This window comes from Macrobrachium rosenbergii, chromosome 43 (assembly GCF_040412425.1).
Source record: "Macrobrachium rosenbergii isolate ZJJX-2024 chromosome 43, ASM4041242v1, whole genome shotgun sequence".
In the NCBI taxonomy this organism is placed as follows: domain Eukaryota; kingdom Metazoa; phylum Arthropoda; class Malacostraca; order Decapoda; family Palaemonidae; genus Macrobrachium; species Macrobrachium rosenbergii.
In genome coordinates, this window is record NC_089783.1 from 31,478,429 (window position 1) to 31,494,124 (window position 15,696).

The window sequence follows — 15,696 nt, forward strand, 5'->3', positions numbered from 1 at the left end:
AGAGAGAGAGAGAGAGAGAGAGAGAGAGAGAGAGAGAGAGAGAGAGAGAGAGAGAGCGCATTAAAACAAACGAGACCAGTGAGCATTTTAATGCAGAAAGTTTTCTTCAGTCATTTGTTAAAGGTGCTTGACACTTTGGCGATGTTCAAGTTTGCAAAAGGATACAGCAGAAGGCACCGAATAAAATCCTTTCGTCAAGATATGGTTTTTACAGTAAACTATTTCATAGAGTCTACAGATGCAAATAATGAAGAAAAATATTTCTCAGGTTCCACATCAAAAACCAACGTAAAGGGTCTCGTATACAATTTTAGCCTGATAACTAATCAAGGTTTTGATTCATTAGTTTTAAGAATTAGAATAAGTATGTTAATTATATATATACTTTAATAATATTTACATCATGGAAAAATAAGTATTTCCTAGTCATTCATAAAAAATAATTAAAACAAATTCAGAGACTAATATTTTGAACAGATTGCTTCAGTGGAACATTGTGCTTTTGAATGATATTAAAAAAAAGATACACGTACTGTTATTACATAGCAAGCATATCGCCAAAGGGAGTTAAAATATATTCAAAGCGAATTCATCTGCAATCCAAAAGCTGGAAGTTCAGTTATGATGAAAAACAGTATGCTTGGAGTTTACTCAGTTTCATGAAATTCTGTATAATATTTATCCATACTTACAATGGAAAACAACTACTTAAAAGCTTGTGTAGGCAGGGAGATTGTGATAAAGGGTCACAAGACAGTTCAAGTGTTCTAATTTATACTCTTATACAATCTTGCTGCCCAAACCTTGAAACTAGGTCGGAGGTGGTAAAGGGCCAGTTCCACCCAGCAACCCAGGAATTTATTGTACAATTTTCATATTTTATGTCTTAAGACCTAAAGCCCAAAGTCTGATAAAAAAATATATTTAGGATATAGCTGAGAGACGTCAGTCATGACTAGGAGTTATAAATAGTTGTAAATCACAATATCAGAAGCACAATATCGAGCCTCAGTGAATATAACATTCTTAACTTCGAGGACTGGAGATCACTTCACAATCTGTATGAATATATACAGTATATGTATATATATATATATATATATATATATATATATATATATATATATATATATATATATATATATATATATATATATATATATATATATATATGTGTGTGTGTGTGTGTGTGTGTGTGCGTGCGCGTGTTTGTGTATATATGCATATGTTCGTCCTCTAGCAGTTAAAATTAGTGGGAAACTAATTTCCTCTTAACAAAAACGATAACGTAAATGCTTGAAAGCTATCTCTGCCATTCTTTGTTTCAAGTTCCCCATATCCCGAAAGAGAAAGACCATGGCCAGTTAGCGGGAGAAAATGCGAAATCTCCAGTTTTCACATCGAACTATTTTGATGGAAAGAAGCAGTAACCCCGGACCCCTCCATTCCAAATGCCATTTTTGCCATCGCCAAACTCTAATAGAGGGTCTCTCTCTCTCTCTCTCTCTCTCTCTCTCTCTCTCTCTCTCTCTCTCTCTCTCTCTCTCTCTCTCCCCTGTACCACAAAAGCCCTATGCAATTCTTTCATTTCCGTTCTGTTTCAATGGCAAAATGCGTCGAGGTATTTCTCCCAGCGCCATAGATCCACAGTCCATAATCCGAGAATGCGTTGATTTTGAAGTCGTCCTTCATAAGTTAAATTACGTTTAGGGAATAAAAATCCTTATTTTGATGCTAAATTATGTTTCACTCAGAGGCGAATTACACATTGGTAAAAAATCACATAAAGAAAGAGCTAATAAGGATAAAAATTTCAAAAATCAATTACATACCCATTCAACACACAGCATTTTCCCCATAACAGCAGGTGTCTCTGATAACAGCAACACAAAGGTCTCGTGCTCTATCAAGGATGAATTCCTTGTGCAGGCAACTTCCACAATATTAGCCATTCCATACATTCATCAGCAGCGCATCCAACCCCACGAACACATTGTGCCAATCACCTCATTCTCGTGATGCATTCTCCCACATCCTTGCTTTCCAGTACCTTCAGCACTTCTTTTTTTCTTTTCTAGGTCTTCATCGTTGTCTCCTTTCCAACACATCCGAATCTTTTAACCAACCCATGATTTCCTGTTATCATTGCTCATTGCTTTCATCAATAACACTTGAAAACGACCCTTTGTTTTAGATGCCAAATAAGATTTATACTAACTCCTTCCACTCCTGCAAAACTCAGCTCTGTCTTACAGTTCTCAGTAAGTCTTTAGAGATAAGTTTATTAGACTTGCCATTTTCTTGATCTGAGCTGATGATGGTGCCCACTCGTAGCCAGGTCGACTGGTGGCCGGCAGAAGGGTTGGAACTAGGGAATTTCCGAACGTCAGCCTAATGCTATACCACTGAGTTACTGTCATATACTATATATATATATATATATATATATATATATATATATATATATATATATATATATGTATACACACAAATCTCTCTCTCTCTCTCTCTCTCTCTCTCTCTCTCTCTCTCTCTCTCTCTCTCTCTATATATATATATATATATATATATATATATATATATATATATATATATATATATACACACACACATCTATATGTATATATATGTAGATTCTACTGGTCACTTTTTACCAGATACATATGTAATTGTGATAGCCACAATGTCCTCCTAGCTTTCTCGAATTCTTCGCGCTTTTTTGGATACGCTTGTCACTACAAAGCCTTAAGATCCTGGGTCCACTAATCAGAACGAGGTGGACCTCGTTCTGATTAGTGGACCCTGGTTCGTTTCCCGCTACCGGGCGTCAGAATTTCTTCATGTTTCTGCACTTGGATCTTAAGGCTTTGTAGTGACAAGCGTACCCTACAAAGCGAAGAATTGAGAAAGCTAAGAGGGCATTGTGGCTATTACAATTACACACACATTATATATATATATATATATATATATATATATATATATATATATATATATATATATATATATATATATATATATATATATATAGATGAGCCTACAGAGGCCCAGGAGGACTTTAATATATATATATATATATATATATATATATATATATATGTATATGTATATATATATATATATATATATATATATATATATATATATATATATATATATATATATATATACTCAACATCAGAGCTGCAGCTCTCGAAATCATAACTCGTAGGCGTCCAGGAAAGGCTCTCAATACAGCTGATAATTTATTCCTAATGCCGACGTTTCACAACTACATTGTTGCATTTTCAAGGCTGAAAAACAGCGAGCTGACTCAATAATTAATCATAAAAACATTTATTACAACAACTGATTAAAAACACTACAGTATTGTCTCATTTAAAATGCTAATTCTTTTAAAAATATCAGAGGCACCATGACACTAAAAGAAAGACCTACCCAGACGGGAGCTAAAACAAGACTATTGAAAGAAGGAGAGAAAAGTACAAATTAAAACACAAATAGATAAAAGGGAGAAAACAAGGTAACAATTTGTGTTTTAATTTGTACTTTTCTCTCCTTCTTTCAATAGTCTTGTTTTAGCTCCCGTCTGGGTAGGTCTTTCTTTTAGTGTCATGGTGCCTCTGATATTTTTAAAAGAATTAGCATTTTAAATGAGACAATACTGTAGTGTTTTTAATCAGTTGTTGTAATAAATGTTTTTATGATTAATTATTGAGTCAGCTCGCTGTTTTTCAGCCTTGAAAATGCAACAATGTAGTTGTGAAACGTCGGCATTAGGAATAAATTATCAGCTGTATTGAGTGCCTTTCCTGACGCCTACGAGTTATATATATATATATATATATATATATATATATATATATATATATATATATATATATATACACACACATGGCCTTACCACGATGCTACAGTATCATAAAGTATGTCTTAATAATATCTTTTCTGGATTGCATACATATCAATTACGTGGTTTTAAAGCAAGAAAACAATCAGTATTCTGTTGTCTACCCAGAAAAAATAACAACATTATTACCTTTAAATTATGGGCATCTATTTGATTTCCGAGATCATAAAGACTAACGGAATTTATCATCCCTTAGTTTCAATACATTTACTAGAAACATCGACACCTAAGGAATAATTCTTTACTAGACGTTTCTGTATACTCTCTCTCATTGTATCAGCGGGTTGGTTAGCACACGAGTTGTGTCTAGCTCTAACTAGACCCTTAAATAGTCGTTTTGATTCCTCAGGTGCTTCGAAGCTTAATTCCCAGTACACTGTCATTCTCCTTTTAATACGTTTAAGACAACCTGCGGCCAGTTCTCAACGTTTGAAAAATCCCAAGAATTCTACAAAATAGTTTTTCAACGTACACACTATGACTGGACGATTTGGAGGTGTTAGAGAACCCATACTTCCTGGTGAAATTGGATTTTTTTATCTGTGATTTTGAGTATATGATATTTCTTCAAATTTGTTGAAATTTTTAAGAAACATTTTGTATAAACATATTTACATCCACCGTGGAATACTTGCCCAACATTACCCGCTTCATACACCTGCACAGAAGCTCATCAGTAGTGCATTAAGTCGCCCAGTATATACTGCACTATTTAGCTTTATCTTGCACCTGCTATTCTCGGATATTAAGGCTCTTCCTTTTCAATCCCTGTTTTGTTACACCTGTCCAGCACTTTGCAGGTCCTCCTCCTTTTCTCCCTCCTAACACGTCAGAATTATACATATTTTTCCCCCACTATGTGTCATTCTTGATCTTTCAACTGTACTAACATTTTTTTTACCAGTTCTTCCTTTCTACATCCATCTGCATTTTTCAGAATTTCAATTTTTAAGCTATATGTGCGGCGCAAACAATTCATCTCAACGGAGTCAACCATTACTCTTTCATTTAAACATAATTCAGGTACTTAACTTCAATAAAGGAGAGTTGGGTAAACAACCTCCTCATGCTTGCTAACCGTAGACACTCCATGCCTCTTTCTAACCTTTGCTCATATCCCGGTACAAATACTTATACTACTTATACTTATACTAATAAATCAATTTTATTCTTCCGCTATCCATAATAATATTCATTGCTCCATCTTCCTAGTGTCCGTTTACCCTCAGTAACCTTAGATGTACTCTTCATTTTGTCTTCTTACAAATCTTTTTAAACTCTTTCATCAATTCCTGCATTTTAATTTCACTATCTGTGATGAGCAATGTATCATATGCAAAGATCAGCTATTCCACAATCTATTTATGACTCATTTTCTCGTGTTACAAGTTTACGCCTGCCTCTGCTGTCCTTTCTTCGATTTCTCGCACCACTGCACCCAGAAAGATATTAAACAGCGATAGTAACAAAGCACACCCTCGTATCACACCCACTTTTACACTAAACTGTCACTCTCCTGTCTTCATATTCTAAAGCAATTTCACTTCCATGAAAAAAAAATCATTCGCTATCAACACCTTATCTTCCAGACTCCACGTCCTTTGAACTTTCTATATCTTCTCTCTTTCTGTTCCATCACTAAAATCTTCTGAGTCTATTTAAATCATAGAAAACTTTTCCCTTCTAAACTTGTCACATAAGTGTTTTATAACAAATATTTGATCCAATTCGTTTAAACGCACACTGTTTCACAAAAACCGTATAAATATTAATTCCATTCGAGTTAAAATGAAAAACAGCGTGGCAATTAAATATCATGCATGAAGTCTGATCAAGGTAAATCTACTTATGGTATGACGCAAATGAAATAAAACGGGTTATTGTCATCCGAAGCAGGGCATGATACTTTTGATCCTAACCTCGTGGTACCAGATGATCCTTGATTCCGGAGGATTGGCCTTGATCACGCACTCGAAGTACACGTCCTCATCCTCCTTGATGTTATCAGGATCGAGAGCAGGGGCCAATCGAACTTCAACCTTAGGTGCAACTGTAAAGGGAAAAGAGAATGGTCAATAAAACCTTATTGTTCGTTTTCTTGTGCTTTTTTTTCTGTTGGTCATTTCATTTATGGTTTACTCTAGAGATGTATCAGATATTCCCATCCGCATTGACAATTTCTTAAAATCCACATCCGCATTAGCATTGCAAGCAGCATCCGCATCCGCATTAGCATTGCAAGCAGCATCCGCATCCGCATTGTGAGAATGCGGATATCAGCCCCTACTCAGTGTTCAATAGTTCATACTCATACATTGTAGCTAAAAGTACTGTTTTTTTTAAATATTTTTTTTTGCTAAATTTGGCTTTTTCGTTTTATTATACAAAATACATGATACACAATTAGAAACTTCATACAGTATATACTGTATAAGTAGCTCTGTTATAGCACATTTGTTTTTAGCATATTTGTTTTAAAGCACATTTGTTTTAGTAATTTCATGTCATTTACAGAAGTTGTAATCATAAAGGCAGGGTATTGCGTTTTTTAGGAAACTCTCTCTCTCTCTTCCCCCCTCTCTCTCTCTCTGCGAAGACTGGCATTGAGTTTTGTCACCCTTATCATGCAATAATCATGAAATAACCTTGTGCAAAGACAACTAAAGTGTTCGTGTATCGCTGTTACTGTTTGTACGTTCATGTGAAAGTATACACACACGTACATGAGCATCATTTATGTTTCTACTTTCAGTTAGTACATCAAATAGTATGTAATATGTATCCATTCTCTTTATTCACTGTTCAATCCATGCTCTCTCTCTCTCTCTCTCTCTCTCTCTCTCTCTCTCTCTCTCTCTCTCTCTCTCTCTCTCTCTCTCTGGCCGCCAGTTCTTGTTCCCCGCGTGCTATGCGTATCAAACGCATAATTTTGAACTATGTGGCTGAAAGTCATCCTTAACAATTAATTATATCTAAATTGTTTAGATTTACAAAATATCCGCATCCGCATCCACGAGGGTATGGCCATCAAATATCCGCATCGGCAAATTTTAAAAAATTGATATCAGCATCCGCAAACCCCATTTTCAGACATCTGATACATCTCTAGTTTACTGATTACATTTACTTTCGAATGCAATAATATATTTTAAGATATTATATAGCTTTTTAGGAAGGTCATATTTCTAATCCATATGCCTTTTGCCACTGCCTCCTGTGTTTATTTAAACTGCCATCGACTCAAATACATACACACGCACACCGTAAATATATATAATATATATAATACACATATATATATGTGTGTATATATATATATATATATATATATATATATATATATATATATATATATATATATATATATATATTACTGTGAAATATTCTCTATTAAAACAGAATTCCTTCTAATAAAAGGAGTCCATAAAACGCCAAAATGTAGAAACTTAATGCTATACATTTCGGAGAATAACTGTCTCCGTCTACAGGCAGATAATGAATGAATGAATTATATATATATATATATATATATATATATATATATATATATATATATATATATATATATATATATATATATATATATATATATATATATATATAATATATATATAAACTGAATCACGAAGATATGGGATGTGATGAATGTATGAATAAAGGCAAACTTATATATATATATATATATATATATATATATATATATATATGTATACATAAGAACTGTCTTCCTGAGAAAGAAAGACATTCAGGGTTTGCCTCCTGGCCAAAGATGGATAGATGGGATCACTTCATTAAAAAACATTGAGACCTTTGTTGATCTATGCACTGAATTATGCGTGGTAGCAACCAGAGTTAAAAAAGGTTTCGTTAATTTCTTCTGGCTCATTACTAATGGGAATAACGATAAGGCGAAAATTTAATCATCATCATCGCCTCCAACACTGAGTGTCGCAATTCATTCTGTTTGTTTTCCAATAGTATTATGTCGTTCAAGTGTTGAACATGGTGATCATAATTGGACATTCTTCTGATGTACTGTTGACCAACTTGGGAGCGGGTAAATTTGATAATGATAGTTGAAAAATGGTTGTTCATTTATAAAGATCATTTCGTAGGGCTGTAAATTCATTATAACGTTATATAATGACGTAATATTCATGTAAAAGAAAACTACGTGGAGATAGAACAGGGTAAAGGTCTCCGTGAGTGTTATCTAACCACCATAACTTATGTCTGAATGTACTGGTAGAAAGTTGCAACATAAATTGGAGATATAACCTTAAGAGTCTTTCGCCGTCGTAATAGGCGTTAATTCAAGTGGTAAATTAGGCCTTATAAGTAATCTGAAGTTACAACAGGAACCCCTGAGAGTGCTTTTCTTTAGCAGTTATTCTTGTTATTAAGTGTAACAGACGATGTGAAATTCTTTTTAAGGGCGCCGATTTCAGTATGAAGACCAATGTTTCTTTAGCCTAACTACTAAAATGGAATTATGTTTGTATGTGTGAACCGATCTGGTGGGCTTTAATTTTCATCGCCATTGATACTTGATTTTAACTCTGTCACTTTTTTATATATTTTCTTATTGTGGGTATAATGTTAACCTTATTCCTCCTGTACTTTCAATGTCATATAATTTGAGAAAGAGTAAGAAAAAGAATCAGATAAACTAATTAGTCAGTCAAAGAATAACCTTACGCACACACACCCATATACACAAACACGCACACACACACACGTATACACTAAAGCACGCACACACACACAAACATATATATTTATATATGTGCAGGCTTTTATTTCTAATAGATATTTAATGTTTGTTAATTTATTTTTTTACTATTCTCTTACCATACGACTATATAAATATGTTCTGTTCGATTTTACTTCAGAAGTCAACGAACTTTTATTGTTGTTCCATTTGAATATTCAGTAATAATAATAATAATAATAATAATAATAATAATAATAATAATAATAATAATAATAACCACCACTGGTTGATCAACGATTTAGCCCAATATTTTGAGGTCATCGACATTTCGTGCTGTTTGTTATTAAGGTGACTTTGGATTTTTTGTTTACTTTGCATCCCTTTTCATATCTCTCTTTTGAAAATAATTAAAACCCTTCCTCGTTATTTTGCGCATGGAAAGATTTTTTTGCAGAAATTGCATATCTGGCGTTAGCGACTTAGCTGCAAAACAACGAAAAAACAATGTTGAAATTTTGTTCTTTATGTTAAAATCTAAATGGTAAAGGAAGCCAAAAAGCAGCTTGAATTCGAATATTTGTATTTTGTTATTTTTTTGTCCAGAACTGTATTTCCAAGAACTATAACATATGAATACGTGAAAAATAATAATTGAAAGTTTAGAGTTCGGAGAGGTTGAAAATAACTGTGACTTTTAGATGAAAAATTTATCTAAATTTATGCCTGAATTCCGTATAAATAATTTTGGCTTCTAGATTAATTGCTGATCTAAATTTATGGCGATCTTATTAACATTCCTTTCTTACAAAAAGTACAAACGTTATAAGAGAAATGAGTGAATGGCTCCAGAGTCCTCTGTGAGCTCGGAATTCAGAATAGTCTTTAAAAAGGAAAATGCACCTTCTGTGGGGAATGTATTCACTAGGATTTAAATGAATCATCAAAGTACTTTTTGACTTCTTCTAAATCTCCACATTTGTCATATCCGCACACATACACTACAAGGGATCTGGTACCCCATATCCATAAACCTTTGAAAAAATACAAACTATATTTCATTTCGAATACCTCAGCTTTTATTGCATCTTTTGTTTTCCGCTTACATAGTTGCATGAATTTGACACTTTTGACATTGTAGCAATAAACTGCTGGCTTTGTCATAGGGGGCACACACACACGCACATATACATATATATATATTATATATATATATATATATATAATATATATATATACATATATATATATATATATATATATATATATATATGTGTGTGTGTGTGTGTGTGTGTGTATGTATGTATACGTATATATGCATATCCTCTTACTGTAGAACTTTCTATCGGTCAAAAGCATGGTCCACGTCATTTGATTAAGGGTGAATTCACCTGTTCTTACTTCTCATAAATTTAAAGCAGATCGATTTGCTTAACAAATCACATTTTAGACTTTCACATCCTCATTCTTAAAAATATTTCAGTGTTGTCTGGCTCCTTACAAAGTACTTTTACTCAAAGGCATTTCACGAGTCGTACTCCAAGCCCTGCCAGTTCGTCTTTCTTTCTATAGGATCGTCTAAAAGTCCGAAAGGGTGCAAGATAAAAAAAAAAAACCATAAAAAGGGCGCGTGTTTGAGAGGTATTGGTAAAAACGTTTTGTAGTTTTTACCAATATAGCTCAAACACCGGAATTTTTTTTAGGGACCTTTTTATCCTGCTTATTTTTGAAAGCGATTGTTCTTCATACGTTGATAATGCAAGTTACTCTCCCCATGCTGTGATTTTTTTCAACCATTCCATTTAATTTTGCCATGACGGATAACCCTTTCCTTTTGGTCTACGAAGCCCCAAATATTGCTATTATTACCAAAGAAATTTTCTTTAAACACCTGGTTTTCCCTGGATTACTGTACCATTGCTAAACCATGAAGTCTCTGATATAGAGAATTCTCTTGGTTTAAATAATAAAATTGAAGTAAAGCAAATTTTGTTTCTTTTTGGATAATTTTGCCCCAAACAACTTGCACTATCTATCCTCTAACTCTCGTGATGGACAGTCGTCATTGCCAGCTACAAAGGCCACAGAATGTTCTTATTAGTTATGATTTTTAGGTTAAATCGGAAGTTTGCTTACAAAGACTTCCTACAATTTTACTATCGCCTTCACGTCATCTTTTTTAAGGGAAAATTATTCTCTGCCAGCTCCTGTTGTCCAATCTTATTTTCTCTAAACCTCTTTTGTAGCCTAGACCGTTTAATCTCACTGCACTAAACAAGCGACTGCGTGCTTCCGTAGTAAAGGAAGGTACAAACCTATATAGGCTATAAGCAACATTCCGTTTTTCTCCCTAAAAATTATAGTCTCTGTAGAGCCCAGAAGGTCTTTACCGTCTTTCCATTACAGTATTCTTAACTTTCATCGCCACTTCATACACCTAAGGCATATCTACTGGTAATAATGTTCCAATTCTTCTATAATATTTCTTAATGGTTCATGCTAACTCGTATTACTTACAAGGCTAATTAAAACTTCACTAACCCTTCGACATTCTCACAAATCTTGTGTTATTTTTATGGATCGAATTCGATACAAGTGTCTAAGCAGACTTTCCTTCTTTCACTAAACAATCAAAGTTAGATTTGGATTTTGTAGAATATGACTGCATCACGCAGGAATACTAAATGCACTCTGTAGATCGCCACAAGTCCGAGACTGGTTGCTGTGCAACATATGCAAAATCCATGACATCAAGGCCACTGGATGAAAAGTAGACAGAATTTGTCAATTTTACGATTCTTTTTAAGTCAGGAAACGTGAAAGGATTCTGAAAAATACTGAAAACAATACTGACAGTCCTTTTTTTTATTATGTGATAAAAATCTGTAAATGTAAAACGAACGTTAAAAAGTTGAAAAATCTTATTGTTTTACTCAAAAAAAAGAAAAAAAAAGCGAATTAGAATGAAACGTCATAGAACATCTTACCCATGTGTTCTAGATCTTATATTGATTAGGACTACTTTAGTTAACGTCATGGTAGTACGTATTGGGAGTAATCACTTCCACTTAGTTTTTTCCTAGTTAGACTGATTTTTTGCTAGAAAATAGAAACAATGTTTCAGAGAGAGAGGGAGAGAGTTGGGAACGAATTATTGTTACTGCTACTGCTCACGATGTTTGTCCACACTACTTGGCTCGACTTTATAACGGCAAGTGAAGTAAACCAAAGCCTCACGGACCATCATAATACTTTGCTTATTCCAAGAAAAAGTCTTTCAATAACAGAAAGGCATTTTTATTCTAAAGAAGCACTTTCCTGCCAAACGCTAAAACAAAGATTAAAAGGCTTCTCATGATGAATCTTCTCAGTCATGAAACCAAGAAAAGAAAAAATAAACGAATGTAGTGAGAACTTAAACTAATAATGGTCTCTTTTTCCTAAATGGTTTTGAAAACACCAGTCTCGGAATTTCCACCTAAACAATGCACATTCCGCAAAGCCAATTCATGCTGGGAAATTCGCCAGAGACAAGGGTTAAAACCCCACCTGAAGTAACGAGAATTTCGACCCAAATGCTTTTTCAACCTTACGCGCTACTCTCTTACCGCCTACGCTCCACATAAAAGTGGAAAACTGCTATTCAAGCTCGGTGACAGAAAGAAATTCTGACAATGGGACGCCGCGCCTAGACCATCTCTCACATCAAAGATCCTGAATAAAACAGAGCTATGCTCTTTCCACAATTAAGCTCGAAGGACATCGCTGGCGGACTTTGAAAACCTACATGGTGATACGTTGGAAAGTTTTAACGTTGCGCAAGATTCTTAGAAGCAGTATGGAAATCCAATGACAGGGAGAGAGGAAAAAAATGAAGATATTCTTGCGCTTCTGTTCCTAATAACGTTCTCCTAACATGAGCAACCATGTCAGAATGTAAGGCCGACGTGACAATTTTGGCCGTGTGATCAATGAATTTTTAATTTTTTTTAATGAATTATGACCTCTACCTCAGATGTAAATCAAGAACTACCCTAAACATTAGGCTAAAAACACCTGGCTATCCTGAATGGGCCACGGAGTTAACTTTTAATTCTGGAAGGTCCAGCAATCTTGTTCAGTTTGTGTATTGACTAATGGCTCCGCAGTCAGTATTCTCTTTTCAAAACGGTATCAGTTCTACCAGTGAAGTATTTCTCCTCGCAAAGTCTGATCCACAGAAACAATTCAAAAGAAAAGTAACTTTCGTGGATTTTATTCCAAGACATTCGATAAAGTGGCGAAGGACGCTGTCATTTGAATTTAGCGTCAGTCCTATTTATACATAAAATATTTCTAAATATTTCTAAAAAGCATTTGTGATAATTGTCTTGCAGGTTGATAAACAGTTTGTGAATTTAGAAAAATTACAGCTAGTAAAAATAATCAAAGAACATCATAGATAATTACATGAAAAATAAGATTGAGGCTCTTTCATTTTTCTTGAGGAAAGAATACGAAGAATAAATGAGTTCAATAGGAAGAGCGAGAGAAGTTCTAGTCATTATTTAATGTCTGAAATAAATTAGAGGTTAGCTTTAATTTATGAGGAATATGAAAGGAATGAAAGGGTCGCGAGAAATTTAAAAGGAACTTGATACCAAGGGGTCTTGATACTGAGAAGAGAATTTTCATAAGGAGAATTAAAGAGGGCTAAATTTCACTTGAGATTTACAACGTAATTTATTTCAAGCAACACGCGAAAAAAAACTTCTGTAAGCTTCAATGTTAAGGCGAAGTGTTTTCTGTTGCAACAGATTTCACAGAATTCCAGTTTGCGCTGATTATTTTGTCGTACTCGTGAAGTAGGATTGAGTAAACGGAAGTATCAGTGAATAGACCGTTAAGAAACTCTTGTTTTAAATGAGACGTGTAACTAAAACTAGTTGTTAGATCTAAAGCCCATAAAAAAACCGGGTTTTGGACGCCAAAAAAATTCCCCGCGTAATTCTTTAATGAGAGGCAACAAGGTGGCCATGGTGACAAAATAGAGTTCTGCCTAATCGTATTATTAAATGAAATGTAGAGCGTTAAACTTTATATGATACGCGACAGTCTACACATTAAAAAATTCATGGCAGCTGAACACGACAAACTATCAAAAAAAAAAGTTATCAAAAACATGGACAGAAGCGCCATTTCTATTCATGTGTCGGAAAACTTATTAACTCTGATAATAAAACACGAAACTCTGATAATAAAACACGAAACTGAACTGAAACGGCTGATCGTACCGTAACCTATGGAACGCGAGTGAATTCAGTACGTTCGGAAGATTTACGGCAGTCACAGTTATCGCACGCATTCAGAATTTCATTTAGCGTTTATTTATAATTAAGGTGGACTGGCTGATAACACAAGTCTGCAGCTCGGCAACAGAGCTCTTGCTATTGTTTCATTGTTTCCTCTGCCTCCAGTCTCTGTCTCTTCAAGTCTCGTCCAGTTGAACGTCCTCGCGAGACATTTTCCTAGTCGCAACTATCACCAAAATTTTAAAATGAAATGGATTTAAGATTACAAGAGTGCCGTGAATAAAGTCTATTGTGAAACAAATTAAGATGCAAAATGAGACGAAGCAATGAAGTATTAATGCTTAAATATATGTATATCAAGATTTATTCATGCAAATGTCTATAGACAGCATATATATATATATATATATATATATATATATATATATATATATATATATATATATATATATATATATATATACATACATACACACACTATATATATGTATGCATATATATACATGTATATATATACACATATGCATGCTGTAAGACACATTTTTGAATAATAATTCGTTTAATGGGCAGCTGGCTTCATAGAACTAAGGCATCACTTATTATAACATGAATAACCCCTTAACTGCTGAATTAAGAATTAACCCTCTGTAAAATCCGTCTATTGATTCTGTTCTTCCTACACCTACAGATGTATGTCGGCCCTACTGCAGTTATACATTTCATTTTTGTTTTGTGGACAGTCTCAAAATTATTTGATGTAAGGTTTTTCTTCCCAGCGTTCTGCCACACCACACCTACCATAGCTTTCTAGATCATCTTCCTTTTCTTCTTAAAACGTTGACCATTTTAGACTTTCTCTAATCAACTCCAGATTTTATTATTTTTATCGAAAAAGACATACCGCTTTGTCCTCACTGCCTTTGGAAAGGAGAATTAAAAATGTCCACTCGTTAAAATGGGACGGGGAGTGAGTAAAACCATTGATATAGGGTGTACTGTAGTAGACCCGCTACGATTCCAAAGTAATATGCAGTAGCATATCAGTTCCCCTCCTTTTGATTCCTTTTTTGGCTGAGTGGATATGGTGGTGGCCTGGCAAATCACAGATCAGCAGTACAAATTCTTATAGGAGATTTGTCTTCATTATCTATATCCAGGCGAGATTGCCCGCTCAATGTGAATTATGATTATTATTTTCAAACCTACAACGCCCTCTTAACTTCTCGATTTCTTCAAATGTTTGAAAACGCTCCCTTCTATAAACACTGAAACCGATCGGGAAATACATAGAAAGGACTAACGTTCTCCGTTGTCGTGGTATTTGGTTGCCTAAATTTTTAACCTAAGATGCGAGTCCGAATCCTCCATGGAAACGGTTTCCAGGAATAAGCATACCCGAAAAAAAGTCCTAGAAAATCGAAATTTAAAGGGTCTTTATTGGAGTTATACCAATAAAGACATATATCAGCCAATTGTGACTAACAGATTCGTAGCACTGAAATACTTGGCTATCATATACTACCAGGAAACAATACATTGTTTGGAAAATTTCGCATATCTACAGTAACAATAGAATTTGCGCAACTTTCTTCAGATAATTACTTTTGCCAGTGAGTAGGCATCGTTCCATTACTGAGATGCCTTAACCTCCAAATAGCATTGCCTTTCAGAAAAACTGCAGAAAGAGATGATTTCCTCTGTCGTAGGGGGACAGAACTTCCTCCATCACCTTTAGTGCCTGCGCTTTTCGAATTAGACCTCGCTATTCATTCGGTGGAGCGTCA

The 15,696-nt window shown here is 34.3% G+C and overlaps 1 protein-coding gene across 1 annotated transcript in view; it reads right to left on the reverse strand.

Annotated features, from left to right (window-relative positions):
* LOC136828740 (irregular chiasm C-roughest protein-like) overlaps positions 1-15,696 on the reverse strand; it is a 212,209-nt gene that overhangs the window by 69,610 nt on the left and 126,903 nt on the right. Inside the window, exon 10 of the mRNA XM_067086927.1 lies at positions 5,830-5,960. Within this exon, the coding sequence (XP_066943028.1) occupies positions 5,830-5,960 (131 nt within the window). The remainder of the gene's footprint in view (positions 1-5,829; positions 5,961-15,696) is intronic.